The sequence below is a fragment of the Zosterops lateralis genome, assembly GCF_965231275.1.
Source record: "Zosterops lateralis genome assembly, chromosome: Z".
Lineage (NCBI taxonomy): Eukaryota > Metazoa > Chordata > Aves > Passeriformes > Zosteropidae > Zosterops > Zosterops lateralis.
This window is the reverse complement of record NC_139800.1, coordinates 7478074-7496963: the sequence shown is the minus strand read 5'-3', so window position 1 is coordinate 7496963 and position 18890 is coordinate 7478074. Positions and strand designations below refer to the sequence as shown.

At 38.0% G+C, this 18890-nt stretch overlaps 1 protein-coding gene across 1 annotated transcript; it reads right to left on the bottom strand.

Moving 5' to 3' along the window:
* Positions 1 to 1873: 1873 nt before the first annotated feature.
* On the bottom strand, positions 1874 to 18771 carry LOC310923331 (betaine--homocysteine S-methyltransferase 1). Its single transcript, XM_083884604.1, has 8 exons — positions 18645 to 18771; positions 14853 to 14985; positions 10897 to 11015; positions 8712 to 8903; positions 8023 to 8170; positions 7000 to 7182; positions 3106 to 3334; positions 1874 to 2594 (listed from the first exon to the last, which is right to left on the bottom strand). The coding sequence occupies exons 1-8, from the start codon at positions 18681 to 18683 to the stop codon at positions 2420 to 2422; spliced, it is 1218 nt and encodes a 405-aa protein (XP_083740730.1). The 5' UTR covers positions 18684 to 18771; the 3' UTR covers positions 1874 to 2419.
* Positions 18772 to 18890: the final 119 nt, after the last annotated feature.

Here is an 18890-nt window from a genome sequence, read left to right as displayed (position 1 = left end):
TTCTGTGTTGTGAAGTAACTCATTTCAATACAAAATTTTGCATGTTATGACAGCTTCCAAAAAATCAGCCCAGCTGCATATAGCAGCATTCTGTGCCACAAGAAGTAATGACTGTTCAAACCACTTCTGTGCCAATTGTAGCATTTGTTTTAAGCCACCTAATCATGCATATGTGCTTAATGCTACATGCATTTTGGTGATGATCAAAGATCTGGCATTACTGTTTTACAGATTTTGCAATATTCCACCCTCTGCAGAGGTAATGTTGAAAAGCATTTAGGAAGGAAAGGAGTTTATAAAGTATATATACTTACATAGATGCTTGCCAAATAATCTGCATTTTAAAGTATCTACTTTCTTGATTTGTCTGCTTTTGGCTTTCAGGCAAAAATTCTGGCTAGTAAGTATTTTAACATGTTTTAAGCCTGGGGAGGGGAGGCTTAAACCTGTCTGCCAGTAACAGTCTGAAAGGATACCTGAGGTTTCTCTCATTGAAGTGTTGCATATATGGTTTTGGAACTGCAGAATGCCAGCATGGATAGAAATAAGAAAATAACCTTATACATAAAAAAGTAATCTAATGTGGAGGCAGTTAGACCTCAGGAAGCTGTAGAGCCTGATCACAGTGAAGACACTCTCCTCTGGCAAAAAGCAGCCCTAACATTTCAAGCTTAAAGTGATCCCCGTAAGGGAGAAACCTTGAGAGACTGCTCTCGCTGATGGTGAGAAAAGTTGTTACCCCCAGAAGCCTTTGCAACTATTATGTTAATTGTTTGTACCCCATTGGTCCTTTCCCTTCCCCTCTCCCTTTGCCCCAGTTGATTGGTCCTCTCTTGATCCTCCCCCTGATTGGTCCATTTCTCAACCCTTTAGCTGATTGGCCAAGTTATGTAAACCCTGCCCCTGCCTTCCCTATATAAACCCCTGTATCTCTCACTCTGGGTCCTTTTGTTCCTGGATCCCTTCTCAGAACAGAGGCTGCTGAGGAACTCCAAGCAAGAGGCTCCATCCCATCTCCCCTGCATTTCCCCAGGGAACTGCTGCTCACAAAAGAGCCTAAAATCACCTGGGCAGCTGAGCAGCAGAGCAGTTGTGCCTGTGCCTCCAGGGTGTCTTTTTAAAGACACTTCTCTGAGGGAGGTTGTGGCACCTGACCAACTCTGCTCACTGCAACAGTCTGACTTAATCTTTCAACACTAACCGTGAGAATGAGATTTTCATAAAGGTTAAGGTTAAGTTGCCTTAATGTAGGATGGGTGGAAATTCATTCTAGAGAGATATTGAAGTTGTATGGTCCTGAGCAAAAATAAATGATGGAAATGTGTCCTTTACAAGTTCTAAATATAGTGGTATCCTTCCTATGAAAACCTTCTCAACAAATCAATGTACAAATTCCATGGGTTTTCTTAACTTAAATGGGTTGATCTATTTCCTAACAGAGGTTTTCATTTGTTAAAACTAAGCTTGTAGAGTGAATCAATCAGCTAAAAAAAAAAAAAAAAGGAAAGGCATGTTGTACCACTCTTAAACAGGACTTATGTCTTAGAAACTTGCAGGGGTTTTGCTGTTTTAAGATAGCCAAGTAATTTAGGTGAGATTTCCAGAAATCAGCTGCATCATTTGAAAATTAGGGTTTTTTTACTGGAGATACAATATTATTTTTGAGGTCTTACAGTTTAAGGTCTGAAGAAAATACAATACTATTTCATTATATTCTTTTTTATTTATTTCACTTTTTTTTGCAGAGTAATTTCTTAAGCCTTTTTATCCCCAGAAGAGTAAATCTTTTATACATGGCACCGTAAGACAAAAACTGAGTTACCGACCCAGCATTTTTCTCTTCTAAAAGCTCTCTGCATATAAGAAATTTTCGCAAGATCTCATTTTCCTTAGGTTTTGATTACAATTACAATATACATATTCCAGTTTACTTTTCTTCTCTTGAAACCAAGAAAATGACCACAAATAATTGGCAGTTTGTGTGTTCCTGCACTAGTTCTCAATAAATCTTGAGCTCTGAGGAAGCTCTTATAAAACCAAATTGAAAACAGACTTGAGAGTTGAAGTCCATTGACACTAGATGGCTTTTTCTTTTTTCACAGGTAAGTTGAGCCAACTATTATTTCCAGATACTTCTGTGTCTACACAATTAATGGCACATAACAGAAGTTCATTTATTCTCAATTATGAGAATTCAAAATTACTTTTCACTGTATATTCTCTAAACTATTCATCCAGAGAAGGATTGTATTACCAAAGTTAGAAATATTTACTATGTAATCACATTCTTTCTGGATTTTGTCTCTTTTATTTCATTTTAACTGATAAATCGACACAGTACTCATCTTCACAGATTTTCTTCTGAAGCCTGAGATGGTATGTAGATAAATCATTATAAGATTTACACAACTGCAATGGATTAGAACTTCTTTTTCTGGAAGAGCTCCTTCAGCTGTTGTTCAGTTGTTGCTTCTTTCTGTTGCATCAGCTCCTTGGCTCCTTTGGTCACTCCCCAGCCATCTGGCTTTGACATGCAAGGACAATATGGCCTGCCTGAAGCAGGCTTCAGATTCTCCCAGTATTCTTTTCTTGCCCTAAAAAAAAAAAAAAAAATATATATATATATATAAAAATCCAGGTGGTTTTTTTAATTTTTTTTTCCCAGAAACCTTATAATATTGAAGGAAATATGGCTTAAATGACAATTGCAAAGGGTCATCTAACTTGTAAAGATTGACATTTATCTAGATATAGAATGTGAATGAAAATATGCAATTAGAAGTTACACGCTTAAGAAGTATCTTTCCATCTTTGAAAGGAATACTGTAAACCAGCCACCATTAGGAGCTGATTTACAACACTCTGTCAGTTTTTCCTTTTCACTGTCATGAATTACATTCACAGGAGCTCCTCCTCTACTTCTCCTTCACCCCTTTCCCTGCTCCTAGGTCAGCTTTAATTCTTTCAAATTTTTAAACATAAAATCCTAAACATAGAATATTTACAGTGATATTTAGATGCCCACATCAGCTAGACCAGTGTGCTCTGTAGAGCAATGTAAACATTTGCAAAAGGTGTGTTTGTTTTCAGGTCAGATATACGTACCTTGCTCTGACCCAGGGTTTGGTATGCATGCTCAGGTTGTCACCCCAGTTGCCATGTTTCTCAGAAGCTTCTGGCAAAAATCCTCTTTCAGGACCCAACTCCTCAGCTATTGCTCGGATATGATAAGGCTCAAACCCACAGCAGCCTCCAATGTAACGGATTCCTAGGTCATAGGCCTTTCTTGCATAATTTTGAATGTCCCACCTGGTGGCAATTCTTGGCTCCAGACCTGCAAAGACATTCTGTATCTCAGGTTTCCACCATGGTCCATTCAATTCTTATCCATTTTTTTGGTAAGAAATCACATTGTTGAAACACTTGCACTGTGTTTGCAAAAGTGGTTGTAGATGTAGACTTATGTGTTTGAACTGTCTGACCTAGAATCAGTCAGTTATTCAGACTTTCAGAAGGCTGGCTTTCAGATTCTGCAGTGCTCTGCTGACCTGTGCTTGTAAGCATTTTGGCCTTGGAAAACAGCACCTTGTACCTTCTGAGGCTGATCCTGTTTCCCATTCTGCAGAGTTCTTAGCTGAAGAATTGGAGTACATTCAATGTTATGGCTATATTTCCTAATTAACAATCAATACCTGGGAAAACCGATTACCAGAAACTAATCTGTGAAAGGAGACTGTATCAGCCTACTGGAATAGGAATAATCCTGCTCATTGTTCCTCAAAAATGCTTTCTACACTTTTTTCCACTATTGTATACTGGCAGCCAGTTGTTTCAGCTGGTACCTGTAGCTATTTCTTAGCCCACCCCTAAGTTATAATCCCAGTCATGAGCAGTTGCTGCCTCAAAACACCCATTCCTTGTGGAAGGTTCTGCATGTAGGTAAGTTAGAATGCCACCTTTATTTTCAACCCTTCTGTCTGTTGCAAGTTGTGTTGAACATTTTGATGGAATAACAAGAGCTGAGAGAGTAGACTTGTGGAAGAAAAGGAGTAAAAAGTGAAAAGAGCAAGAAAAAGCCACACCTCAAGGAGCTGGAGGCACAAGAATGGCATAACTGGAAAGAAATGAATGGAGACTTAAGAAGAAACTTTAAGAAATAAAAATACAGAAATAAAAGAATGAAAATCCTCCCACTTCTTAATGCACATGCACATCTGCAGGACATGAACCAGCATGGTTATCAGACAAGTGCAGCATCATTTCTGAACACTGAACATTGAACATACACTGAACTCTGCTGGGCAAAGAAGCTGTGGTTGAGATAGTAAGGTTCCAGCAACGCAAAGGAGTGGTAGGATTGAAGGATGTCCTCATGTCCTGCCCAAAAAACTCCTAACATGCAAGAAGCTGATACAAAGCAGATATACTCTAAGTCCATTGTGTAGTTAAGAATCAGGCTCACAAATTAAAAAGCAGAAAGGAGACAATTAAATATTCTTATACAGAAAAATATTGGTCTCAGAGGGAAAGATGGGGCAAAGGAAAAGTAGGTGGATAATATTTCATGGAAAACTTAGATTAGGCATTTTAGAAAGCTGTTCAAATGAAAACAAGCTTTTGTATTGTCCTGCAGATATGATAGAAAGCATCAGAAGCACAAATGCATTATTTCCTTTTCTTTCATATACAATTTAAAAGCCAGTGCAAAATTAAAACAAATGATCAACAGTAAGAATGCATCATTGTGCACTCAACAACTGTATAAGCAACTAAACTTCAGGGGAACAGCATAGGTTACTCTCCTGTCTTCTCCATCAGCCTGTCACAATCCATGTGACCTGATGAGATGAATTCATCTGAAAGCAGATGGCTAAGCCACTGTCCATCATATTTGAAAACTTGTGACAGTCCTGTGAAGTTCCTAGTGACTGGAGAAGGGGAAACATAGCCCACACTTTTTAAAGGGGAAAAAAAAAAAGGAAAAGGAGAGAAATACAGACCAGCCAGTCTCACCATGCCCAGAAAAACCTTGGATCAAATCCCCTGGAAGCTGTACTAAGGCACATGGAAAATGAGGATGTTATTGGTGGCAGGCAACAGGGCTTTACTCGGGCAAAATCGTGGCTACAAATTTGGTACCCTCCTATGATGGGGTTACAGTATTGGTGGAGATGGGAAGAGTGATGAGTGTCACCTTCCTGGACTCCTGAAAAGCGTTTGATACTGTCCCACACAACATCCTTGTCTCTAAAGCGGAGAGACACCTTCCCAAAACTGACTAAAATTTTATTTTTCCACGTCTGTCAATACAATACTTTTCTTGGCTTTATTCAGAATTAAATATCTCTAACAAAAGAGCTCTTGATGAAAAAAACTATAACGTGCTCCTAGATTTGCCCCTTCAGTATATCTACCCTCGAGATAATTGGATATGCTTTCAGAGACCAGATAATTTCTTTCTGAAACATTGTCCTTATTTAACTGGTGACATTTCAGAGAAATTGCAGTAACATAGAAGAGAAAACACAGAAAAATAGAAAAAGTTCTACAGAAAAATAAATTCTTCTGGCATCTAATTGCTGGAGTTTGTCAGTACAACATACCTAATGCTCTTCTAGAAACTTAGATCTTGTTGCCCTCTACAGAGTTTATGTACTCTTCAGATATCTAAATATTTCTCTGTTATTGCCTTCATGAAAACCAGGCAGTTTGGTCAGTTTAACAATGATTTACCAAACAGATTATCTCCTGTCAAGCAATCAGTTGCTACTTCTGGGTTTTGAAAACACCCACAGAGTCAGTCTTCACCAATTAATTATTCATGGGAATTCTAAATGCTGAGATATGATACAGATTGCTTATAGCACACAAGCCAAGAACCGTAACAAACCAGAGTGAATCCTTCCATTCACTTGATTGCTTACTGAATCTGTTTGATTTTTTTTTTCTGCTTGCAATCAGAGGAACTATATGAAAGAATGAATAGGATAAATGAGTTCCTAACACTTTTAAACATCTTAGATATTTTCAGGACTCAGCCATGTTATTACCATTTAATGAATGCCTCAGGCTTGCACTTTTTTGTCTTTCCTTCATTTATGTAAAGAGAGGAATTTAAAGAAAAACAAGCTTCCTGAAAATCACATCTACTTCTCAATATTTTGCTGCAAATCCAAATTGTGAATGTTTTAATACCATTTATTCTGATCCTGATAAGAAGGGTGTATGGTATCTGAAAATGAAAGAATTTTCTAATCAGCCTTAAAAGGTTTAAGCTGATTTTACCCTTACGTTAAAGGCCTCCTTTACTCACATGAAAATAAGCCCTAAATACACAAGCCTTATATAAATATTAAATGATTGAATCTTTCAGTTTTTGTAGAATTTCTCCTGAGTATACATGTTATAGACTTCTTCTCCAAACTGCTAATTTGTTATTAATATTAAAGTCCCCTTTCTGGTGTCTCTCTAGTGTCACATCCATTAGACAGTCACAGTTACAGACTGAACTATTAGGAGTGCAATAATAATGCTCCTATATCCATTGTATTGTATTGCACATTAAATCCTTACACAGGTACACATAGGCCTTGTGGGATAGATGTCACAACCCATAAAAACAGGGGGGGTTTAGTATATTTGCTGCTGCTCTTTGGGCAGTCTACAGCTGTCTTAAACAGGGTTCTATAGCATGAGGAAGAACGTTATTAAAATTAATTTAGATTGTGGCATTTTAACTCTTTTCATTGTAATTACACATTGAGTCAAATGCTGCAATACTACCGAAGTATTATCACTATGTGGATGATCTTTATTCCAGTATTACATTTTGATCTGTCTGGAAAATGCCAGATATAATAACTAGGACTCATTGTATTGAATAAAAGGACCCCTTGCAGCTTCATCTGTACTAAAAGCTGTGGGGGAAAAAAAGCCAGGAATAACCAATAATGCAAAACCAACCAACCACCACTAACAAAAAGGATATCCTTGTCTTACCAAAGGGAAATTCTGGAAGATCAATAAAGCCCTGCTTTCCACAGTCAGGTGTATGGAAAGCAAGTGGCTGGCACATCAGGTGGGCTTTCAGTTTAGCAGCCTGCAAGCCCTCTTTCATCAGCCTCACAGTTTCCAAGGAAGTTTCTGGATCGAAGTGGCAGTTGACTCCAACAATAGAGGCACCTAGGAGGAGAAAAGTAACTTTGAGTCACAGTTCCCCAGGAAGTGGGAGATGAAGGTTTCACAGCACTCTAGAAGCAGTGCTGTCCATCTTGACATCAGTGTTATGAAATCAAGGCAGCTGTGCTAGAGCCAGGCACAACTCTCCTGAGGTTGTTCACATAATTTACACCTCAGCTGCACTCTTTACCTTTCTAAAGGCAAATGTTTTTTTTCTTGCAGATTTTTTTTCTTGCCACACATGCAGACACGTAGCATGTCCCTAACACAAGTTCTACCTTTAGATTTCAACCTCAGCTTGAAAGGAAAAGAGCAGTTTGGAATAGATACATAAATCTGTGTATCTCCGCTCATCATGCTCCTGATTAATTTCTTCTTCCCTTCCCCTTGTCTTGTAGAAAAGTGCCTTCGATAGACAAAATTATTATTTTTTTCATCCTCTTAATTCTCTCATCTTGAGTTTGAACTGCATGCAAAAACAAGGGCAGAGAATCAAAAGTGGCTTTACACTTGTGATTCTATAATTTGGGGATGGGTCTGCAATGAAATTCGAGTAGGTTTAGGATTTTGCTGTATTCAGTATCAGTTGTCTTTGGCTATTGCTCTCACCCACTTCATACTGATTATCAAGGATTTCATAGCTGCATTTCCTTATGTTTTTACAAGACTGTTCCAGTAAAGTACATATAAAAAACTTCTGTACAGCGTCAAAATCCTTACCAGATATAACGGGGAAGCTACCTTGTACCTTGGCAGATACAAGATACACATCTATTTATTTCAATTATTAGGGACTTTATTTTGTTCCATACTTTTAAAGGGCACATTGAAACAGATTCTTACCAGCCTTTACCAGCTGGACAGCACATTGTCCAGGGGACACTCCATGCATGTCTCCTTCTGGACCAATGCACATTGTAGCTGCAACTGGCTTTCCAGATTCTTTTAGAACTTCAACTGCCCAGACAGCCTCTTCAACATGTTCAAAATACTGAAAGAAATTAAAACATATTTTGTTTCTCAACAATGAAATACAAAAATATTAATCCAGACCCCAAATTCACCATCAATACAATGATTTGATACTTCTCTGATTTATACTAACATAATTCAACTGAGTTTACCAGCCACACAGTTAAAAAAACGATGTTTAAAAGTGAGTAAAAATAAATTTAAAATAATGATACTTTTGTTTCAGAATAAGAATGCCCATATGGGAGGTTAATCAAGGAATTACCCAAAAACTGTTGACAACTAGAAAAGTCATCTTAGGCTGCTTTCCATATAGTGGAAGAAATAGGGATTAGTCAAGATCCTATCAACATTTTTTTCTTTGTATCAGTACAGAATTTTACTTGACTGAGGTAGAAATTGAGTTTTCAAGGTCTTATTCTAGAACACCTGCAGATGTTGGTGGGCATTTAGAAAAATACCTGATACTACTGGGATAAAAAGCAGAGCAGAAAGCTAGACATCTTAAAAGTTAACACTGTGACAGCTGAACACACGTACTTTTTTTTTTACAGATTTACCTCTGCAATTAGGAAGTCCACATTCTTTTTCATAAAAACTTCCAGTTGCTTTCTAAAGGCTGCTTTAACCTCTGTTTTATCCTTGCAGCTTAAGTAAGATGGTGTTTGACTGACTCCTCCAGCCACTAAAGCATCACCTTCATTGGCCACTTCTCTTGCAATGTCACAAGCAGCTTCATTCACTTTTTGGCACTGTGTGAATATAGATTCTGTTAGTTTTATCTTACCAGAGGTATGCACATAATTTCAGAACCTTAGAAGGACAAAAATAGTCAAAAGTCATAATGGCTTTTTCATATTTTTTTCAACTTAAATGAAGTGTAATTAAAATAAAATTAATTTTAAGTAATACTGATTAGGAAGATAAGACTCTTTCAAACAGTAACAAACATTAATTTCTTGCCTCCTCTAAGTTATCACATTATCAAATACTACAAAATACATTACATTTAACAGATCTTACACAAATAGCCTATAAAAAGTGTTTGATGTGAAGTGGAAATTTCTTTGCCTCTTAGAAAATGAGGTAGTCACATCTAAGCATATGCTTTCATTCTGAAATTTGTCGATGGAAAACAAAATATATGGGAATTTTCTTTTCTTAAATGTATTTTAGTGTTCTGATAATTAACCCTTCACCCCTGATACCATATTCATACAGGGTTATTTAAGACAATTTAAAAAATCATTAATTATGTGATGTTAAAGTTTTCAACTAAAATAAAGGGAAAAAATATTGTTAATTAACCACCTATACTGAAAGTCATATTCCTTCTATACCTAAATTGAGATGGTTAGAACAGCTTTTCAAAAAGAGGTTAAACTGAGGAAAAAAAGATCTAGGAAAAAAAAACATTATTTGTGGTATTCAACAAGTATTGATTAATTGATTATAGCAGGTCTCTCTGCAGTCCACAGACTATTTAGAATCTCCATAGTCTTCTTTCAGCTGAAGTTTTACATTGCTGCCTCAAAAAACCCAGCTGATTTTTAAGGCTGTTGCTGACAGATTGTCTTCCATTTGCACTTGTGCATGTCTGGGGACCCTGAGAGGTGGAACCATAAATGAGAACAATCCTGGAGGAACCTGATTCTAGAACTGACAAGAAATAAATTTTGAGAGGTTTGATGTAATGCAATCCCACTATGCCAGGTGCTCTCCAGCCTTTATAGTTTTGCATGTCAGCAAGAGCTGAAGCATGGCTTGTCCCAGAGGTTCTGTGTTTCTGGGACTACCGCTTCAGACATTTCAGTGTTGCATCTATTGAATGTAAAAGGTACAGCATTTCAGATAAATTTGATCACATGATATTTTGGTATGACCTCAATTAACCCTCAAGTGTTCCCCTAGCTTCCAGATTGTCCTAATTTCTGAGTGAGCGTATCTTCACAGATACAGATATTCCTTCCTCCCTAAGCTGTGGAGAATTTTCTCTAATTTTCAGAAGATAAAACGTATGGTAGGAACAAACAGGATCAGAGAAACCACTCAACGCCAAACCTTCTAGTCTGAAAGGAACTATACAGAAATATTTGGCCAGGAATTCCACTGGACCTTGGGCCTGTGTCTAGTAAACATACCCAGCATCTTACAATTCCTCTGTGCAGGAGGTAAGAAAACACTGACATGGTACTTCTGCTGATGTAAAAAATTACCTTCACACAAGAGAAAAGGAAATATTGACTACAGTGTGTAGCTTGGATTCTTTAAATTGTTACTTAATGAAGATGTGGCTCTGAAAACATTTTGTTCTCATTAGCTACTCATTGTTCTCTAAGATTCTTCACCATTTTTACAGTTCAGTCATTTCTCTGGATGTTAAAACATTTCTGTTTTTTCACTAGTTTTGCTCTCTGTGCATTTAGTACTCCCTATAATCTTTGTATCAAAAATCAAGTAAACCCATGTCCTCAGATAAAAATACAGAAAAAATACAATGTGGGCATTCTCTTTCCTCTCTTCATCCTTACCCCATTTTGTGTTTGATTTTTGTTTTGTGTTTAGGGGTTTTTTTATCACTTCACCTTGCCTTTTTTTGCTGTTTCAAACTCCAAAATTCCATCATCTCATTTTCTGGTTCTCAAATATGGCCAAAACTGTTAGGAAAAACTTGATAATCTCTCTGCCAAACCTTTCAAAGTTGATCAATTTATTTCATATCTCCATCAAAACTGTTTTACTCACACTTATTTTCTCAGCTACATAATTGCCCCTGTTCTCTAGTTTGTCTTCACTGGCATAAAAGGTGAAGGTCTGCAGAACATTGGATCCAGCTCTGAGGAATTCTCGGTGAAGCTGGCGAACTGCAAATTAAGAAACAAAGTTACTACTGTGTTATCCCCAAATCCAGTGTTTATTAATGTGATGTTACTGTAAAATAAGTGACATTGTGTTTACTAGAAGACCCATTAGGAGAAATTAGAAGCAGTAGCCAAGTCTGCATAGAATTCCTTTCTTCTCAACATCAAAACACTACGTTTTTCTCCTTTTCTCCTTCCCTGCTAAGAATGACTGAAGATTTCTATATAGTTTAGCTGCAGATTCAGTTTTGCCTGCCACCTTGCCTAGCCTCTATTTTCTGCAGTCCTTCAGATCTCCCAGATATAGAGCTTTATAGAGCTTTTTAATAGTGATTTAGGAAGGGATAAAAGATTTCTGACAAAAGAACATGAAAGCACAACAAGAAATACCAGATAAAAGATTCTTCAAATGAAAAAGCTGTCTTATCTTAGCTTCTATACTATGAAGAAGAAAACAGAAGAAAGTATCATAGCAACAAATTAAGGGACAAGATGATAATTATATGGAAGAATACAGTGTTTCATTGCCTCCTCTATTTTGCATTTTTGAGTTTTCTCCCCCAACAAAGCTTTATAAGAGTCTAGTCAGCCAAAACCAAAGCTCTATTTTGCTAAACACATCCTTAATTAAAAGAAGATTTATTGCTCCAGAAAAGTGACTCACAGCACAAAGTTAATTCTTCTCATATGTCTCTGCATATGATGGTTTTACTACATAGATAACACTCCTTTTAAAGGGAGGGTTGCCATTACTTTTAATAGACAAATTTCCTACCACAGGATTTTGGGAAAAGGCTCTGTAATGGTACTTGTGCCTTTCTGCCAGTAAGCAGAGCACTGCAATTGCCACAGCAGGAACAGTCAATTGATTTTATATGTATACCCACAGAATAATATTTACAATAATTACAAGAATGCTGCCGAGAATGTAAAACAGAGTTAAATGCTCAACAGCTTATAGCAAATACAGGAATTCCCTACATATTGTACACAAGATATTTATTACCTACACACACAAGAACACTGCAATTTCTGTGGCAGATGTTTAGGAAAGTGTTCCTGAAGTCCTAGTTTATCACAACTCATTGTCTACAAACACAGTTTGTGTCACTAAAAAAATATACAAATTTGTCATGAGAATAAAATTACTCCCGTATGCTGCAACCAGCACATCTTTCTACACCAGAGGAGCTCAAACAGAATTTTGTGTTGCTAGAATCAACCTACATGCATGCAGGCATGTCTGCTTTCAGTGAAAGATAAGTAGTTTAGTGTCCTTTGCTTTTCTGTACTGTTACAGTATTTTATTTCTAGTTGGCACCTTGGGTAACTACAAAGTGCTTCTTTTCCTACTACACAGGTGATTTAACACAGTGATTCTTTGCCCACCAGTCACAAAAATCTTTCCAGGAACATAGGTTATAGCAGAGCTACTTTTCAAAAAGTTCTTGGAATCTGCCTGAATGCCTGGGGTCAAATTTCATTTTTACACCTTTACAAAGAAACAAAAATTTGTAGTGCTGGGAGTACTTTTTTTCCCACATCATAACAACAGACCATTGATCCCAAACAAAAGGGCTGTCTCTGTATGTTTCTAGTGGGTTACTTTTTATCCTCCTGAATGAGAAAGCATTGATGAAAACTGGTCAGGAAATAAGAAAAGGAAAAAATAATCTACAAATATTTTCACAACTCCTCAATGACATTCCAATAGTAGACCATTCCTAAAGACCATTCCTAAAAGAATGCCTGGGATTTGTGTGAATATGGATGGTGACATAAATAGGAAAATGAAATATTATCTAACACATATGATTAAGGAAATTTCATATCCCAAAATACCAGATATGTGAATAGGAAACACAGGATACATTTTGAGGGAAACAATAGTGTTATAAGTATCAGCCTGAATCTCATTCGACCTCAGGCAAACAGGCTTTATCAGTCAAATACACTGGTTTTTTTTAATCAAACCCACAGAACTACACACTCTGTAGTTTACTTGTGTGACTTCCATCATATTTCCTCCAGCACTTGAGAAAGGGAAAGAACAGTCACATATTATGCTAAACCATTATTAATAATTTGACACATTTTAGGAGTCAAATGTGTAAACATCAGTTTTTCATTTAAATCCATCATGAGTTGGGCATTTCATAAAAGACACAGACATAGGCTGTGAGGAGATAGGGGCAATAAGCACCCATGCACATGGCTCACTACAGAGCAATACCTGATCTGTCTCAGAAGAAAAATGTAGTTCTCCTAATTTTTACAATTATCAGTCTGGCAAATCTCTTTTGTAATACAGTTAATGGCCTTCACTTAATTTTTTTTTTCTTTTATTCCTTGCTGCCTTCTCAGATCTTCTTTCCTTTTCCTTTCCTTATAAGGACAAGAAGCTCTGGTAGCTGTATGGTTTTCACACCCACTGGCTTTGCCAGTTGCTTCTTGTGTTCTGTTACATCTGCTTTGAAAGTAACATGACCCTTGAGCCAGCAGCAGCAAAAAGCAGTAATGGAGGGAAAGCAACCCCACTGCACAAAAAGAAATGAACACATTTGTCCTGAAGGGTGGAGTTATAAATAGCTTAAAATAGCAGAGGGTTCATGGCTTTTGAGGTGGAAAAATGACAAACAAAGGGGAAATAAAGAGCATGGAACAAGTGCTATGAGTTGTAAGATGGAACATGCAGGGGCAGACAGAGTTAGGTGTGGAGAGAAACAGAGAGATGATGGAATGTCTCTTTGGGAAGATGAGAGTCAGCAAATTAGGTCATCAATCCTTAAACCTTTCCTGGAGCTCTGCATTATCTAAAGCTGCCCATAAACCTAAATTAGGGATGCTAAGTGACACATAACTGACATTTGAAGGCTGAGAAGGATTAGGCTGCATAAACAGGTGAAGTGCACAAAGTGATGTAACAGAGAGAACAAAGATATCTCTCCTTCTACTCCTCTTCCTTCTTCTCCTGTATAGCAGAAAATGACTAATTTGGAATAGAAAACACTTAAAACAATTTTTTTCCTCTGGGTTATTTTGAACTGACTTGTAGGATTAACTACACATCATATTATTAGGGCAAATACTTTCTTGTAATGAAGCATGCATAAATAGATAATACTATCTGCTTCTGCACTATTTATGCTAAACACTACAGCCTTTACACTAGGAGGCATAGAATGGTTGGTCATTTTTTTTCTGTTCACTTTAAGAGAGTTACTCTGTTAAATGTTTATTGCAATTTTTAGGTTCCTATCAGGTTTATCATTCCCCATTTTCTAGTGAAGCCAGAAATATTAAGTACCCCCATTATAATGTTAATTAAAAACTGCCATTTCTTTGAAAGAATTATTAAAAAACCTATTTTCATTTATAAAATATAAATGAATTACTAGAACAAAACAAACAGGTAGTTAACTGCAGAATTTCTTTTCATGAGATATTTTAAATTACAAGATTTAATTGATCAGTGCAAGGATAGACTGGACAAATCCATGAGAGAGAAATCACTGAATGCTATTAAAAACAAATATAGCCACATCTGTATTAAAAAGTCCCTGGGATCCAAGCTATTGAAAATTGGGAGAGCATTCTGAAGAGACATAAGTAGATGTTTGCACTTCTCCTATTCTTACCTAGCCAGCTTCTTTTGGCCAATGTTAGAGCAAGTAAAACAGGTAAGATGAGCAGGTTTTGGGCTGTTCTTAATATAATTCTACAGTGTCAAGGAACATTTCTACTTAAAAACCTACTATGAGTTCCTATATATTTATTATGTAGCCAACCATTACACTGTTCACATTCACTATAGGAATATCATTTCCCAGTAAAACTGACCTGCTTCTGGGTGTTCTACAGTTGCTTCAGGAGTCCAAGGCCCAGCTTTTACATATCCCCTCTTTTCAAGGGCAAAGACAAATCCCCCATCTCCGATCACAATTTCTCCACCGTCCAAGCGTTCTAGAATACCCTGGAGAAAGCAGAAGGGCAGGTTAACAATTACAGTTTTTCAGCTTGGTGGCTACTTTTTACATTTGCCAGGCAGACATAAATATCTGTGAGCTAGCAGAAATATTTTTGCCACAATAATAAAAAGTAATGAATTTCCTTCCTGAAATTCTAATTAAAGAATGGTAGATGTGTTCTTTTGCAGCATTTGCAGCATAAGACTTTAATTTGCACAGATGTATTATGTGTAAGACTTTTCATTCCGGAGATATTGTTCCCAGAACTGTGAGTCAGTGGTCCAACTCTGTTCCTATGAAAGTAATTTGCCATCTCAAATTCTCCTGTAAAATACATGAAAAACTTCTTAAAATAAAACACAAATACCACTGATCTCTTTATTAGCTCATTTGCTCTCTAGCTTCCAATGCCACCTTGAGAGAGCCTTACCACAAGCAGCTTGTGACACCAGATGGCACAACAGGCACGACAGAAAAGTAAGAATGCAACAGTTTCCTACCAAACAAGACTCATCTCAGAAAGCTGACTTGCAGTTTCTGACAGTCTTTTCACAGGCTTGGGTTTCCTTACCCAGATTTACAAAATGAAAGAAAATCCTGTCTGTATTGCACAGCCCTGAAATGTTTTAGAGTGCCAAATTAGAAACCTTATACAAGATTAACTCTGCTTCTCCATTGAACTCCACACTGATGCAAGGAAAGTGACAATTACTTTTTTTGTAAAACTGAAAAACATGAGAACAAATATTGATTTATCCTAAAATACATTATATTTTTATTCCTTTCATTGCTTCATTGACTTGTTCAAAATTTCTAAAAAGGACCTTGCTATTAGAGTAGGATTGATTTCAACTATTGGATGGCAATCATAATTCTGTCAATATTAAAAAGTTGAATGAAGATTACATATATGAAGGTGGTGCGTACAGGATAAGAATTAATTGAAGGTAAGACTGAAATTTCCATCCATAGTTTTCTTGTTGGCACTGGCATTTCAACAGAAGAAACTTGAGAGAGTAGGAAAAAGAAAAGCCTTATTAACATAGAGTTGAGTGTGATTTTCACACTGAGTGGACGGTTGTTTAACAATTACCCTTCAAACCGGTAATTATCTTTATTGATAATTTCCTTTTCATTAATACAATTATCTCATGCCATATATCCAGCAAAGACAAACACTTATGATGTCCCTCCCAGCCATTTAGGCAGAACAAGAGTGTGCCTTTCCAGCAGTAAGGAGCACTGTGCCAGTAAGATTCCTTGGAGGACACAAAGCCTGGCTGGGAGCATCACCTACTTTGCCTGAGGCACTGGCATTGCAGCAAAGTGGAAATGGACAAAGTGACAAAGGACTGGTCTTTACAGGGCTGCTGGGCACAGCTTTGCCAAGTGTTGGCCTGCAAATCTCTGCATCACATTCCGTTGCATTCCATGGACTTGCCAAAGTATTGACCCGATTAACTTTAAAACTTCAACAAAGTGTGCACGTTTTTATCTTTGTTTCCACAGAAACCAGGGAGAAACAATTTTAGTGCAAATGTCAGGAGGTTTTTTTGTAAAGAGTGTGCTTGCAACAAACTTTCTTTTGTAACAGGATGCCTCAAATGGAGCCAGCAAAAGCTCAAAACTTGAGTCGGTGTTTCCTCTGTCTGCCAAAGAACCTTTTGTAGATGAAGCCTGCTTCAGAAATTTAATGTGCAGAGAGCAAGTGTGCAGAAGAAAAAGAAATCTTTAACAAAAAGGCAGCCTCAGCTTTGCTCTTTAACTGAGCATTAAGTAATAGACACAAAATTACATAATATAAAGGTATTGAATATATTACTATGTATGTATTTAAATGTATTACAACAGAACTTTCTTTTAACAAGTCACTTCTAGTATTCAATAGTGGTTTTTCTTCACGGTTCTGTTTCTTTGTGAAGTGCAAATCTTCACTTTTGACACACAGAGCAACATAAGCCATGTTTGAATAGACCATGGCACCTTAACATATTGTGATATATTAAGTCTAGCACTAGGGTATCTAATGGCAGGAGAGGTAAATACAAAGCACAAAATACTTCATGAAAACTTAGTTTATCAGCTCATGCTGGATTCAAATGGAAATAACATTTTTGCAAACTTTATTATAGGTCTGATATCTCCTCGTTGCACCATTTTTACTTTATGCATTGTGCAAAATACCACCTATTTAACCACCATATAGCCAGCCAAAGCTCAGCATTAACTTTTTTTTTTCTCAGAGACCTACAGCTGTGCATTCCTGTCTAATCCAGATCAAAAATTGTACCATCAGGTGATTTGGTAGGAGACAAATCTGGTGTTAAATTACCAGAAACAGTTTGTGGAAAAAGCTATCCAAGGCTTTTTTTGAGCTGCCTTTTGCTGCTTTACTTTTGCTACTATGAATGAGGTTGCAGCACACGGTCCATACACCTCTGCATGGAAAGAGTGAGTGCAAATGCCTCTATGAAGATACTCCTACAACCATCTTTAGGCAGGTAATTGTTCTGTGTAAGTGAAAAGCCTCTTGGCCACCCTATAACCCACATTTTCATCAGTGAAGAGAAAATAAATCTTGAAACAATTCACATCTCAAGCCCTCAAGTGAGGTCCATTGCTTGTAGGAGGAATTTAGAACAGTTTTCTTCTGCTAGGTGTTGAAATTAGGTGGTATATACCAAAATATAAAAAAGCAGAATGAACACCCCTTGCCTTCTTCTTTTATAACCAATCTACCTGTAGGACCTACAGCTGACAGACTTCCTTCTATGTATTTCTGCTCTTTTGCTCTACACACAAAAATGAGTTAAATCCATTCTGAGAAAGATGTGCCCTATTAATGGCAATAGCAAACTTTAAGCAAAAGACAGAATAGGTGATTCTGCTGACCTTCTCAAGCAGCAGTCCAGAGTACCAGGACCGATGTATGGCAGAGAGTTTGACTTAGATATTGCTCATGGCTGTGCCTTAGTGGCCTGAATGGCTGGTGCCTGGATAACTTTTTATATTGACTTATTTCTTTAGCTAAATGGAAGAGCAGTGGGTGTTCATACACAGGAGCCTGGCTTGATTTTATAAACACCACTCTTATCAAGCAATCTGCACCTTTTAAATAGACCAGGCAGGATGCTGGAGACAGAAATCTCATCCAACGACAGTTAATCCTTAAAATATTTACTATTTTAATTTACAGCACATTGCAAATCCCGCTTAATTTGTGTGTCAAACAACATTACGCTAAATCGTTTTGTACTCTGGCAGCTTCACTCCGCATTCAGAGAAAACAAATATTATTTGAGCTATGACTGCTTTCAGCTCAATCTAACTGATCCTATGAGATGCCATAACGATGCCCAAACACCTTCTACACCTCTATGCCGAACAGGTACAGCTATTATGGCTTTACTTTAGGTTTCCACAAGCTGACCTTACCTGCAGGGATACACCCAGTACCTTAGGGGAGGTTAACGGGGCAGGGCCGCGCTGCTCAAGGCGCCGCTCGGGGGGTGGACACGGCCCGGGGATTGCGGGACACGGCCCGGGGATTGCGGGAGGGGCGGCCGCAGCTCTGCCTGGCCCGGGCTCGGGGCTCGGGGCTCTCCCAAGGGGTCCCGGCTCACGGGGAGAAGCGGCGAGGGAGGGAGAAGGGAGAATTTTTTACCCTTTTGCCCGTCTTGGCGGTCTTCCTGATCGGCAGCATTTTCCTGGCGCAGGGAGTGCCCGGCTCTGCCCCCCGACGGCTCGGCTTGGAGCTCGCTGGGCTCGGAGCTCGCTGGGCCCGGGGCGATCTCCGGCCGCGCCTTTATAGCCCGAGGAGGAGGCGGGACACTGTGGGCAGCACATCCCGCCCGGGCCGGCCCCTGACCCCGCGGGGCGCCCTGGTTTGGGCCGCGGCTGCCCCGCTCCC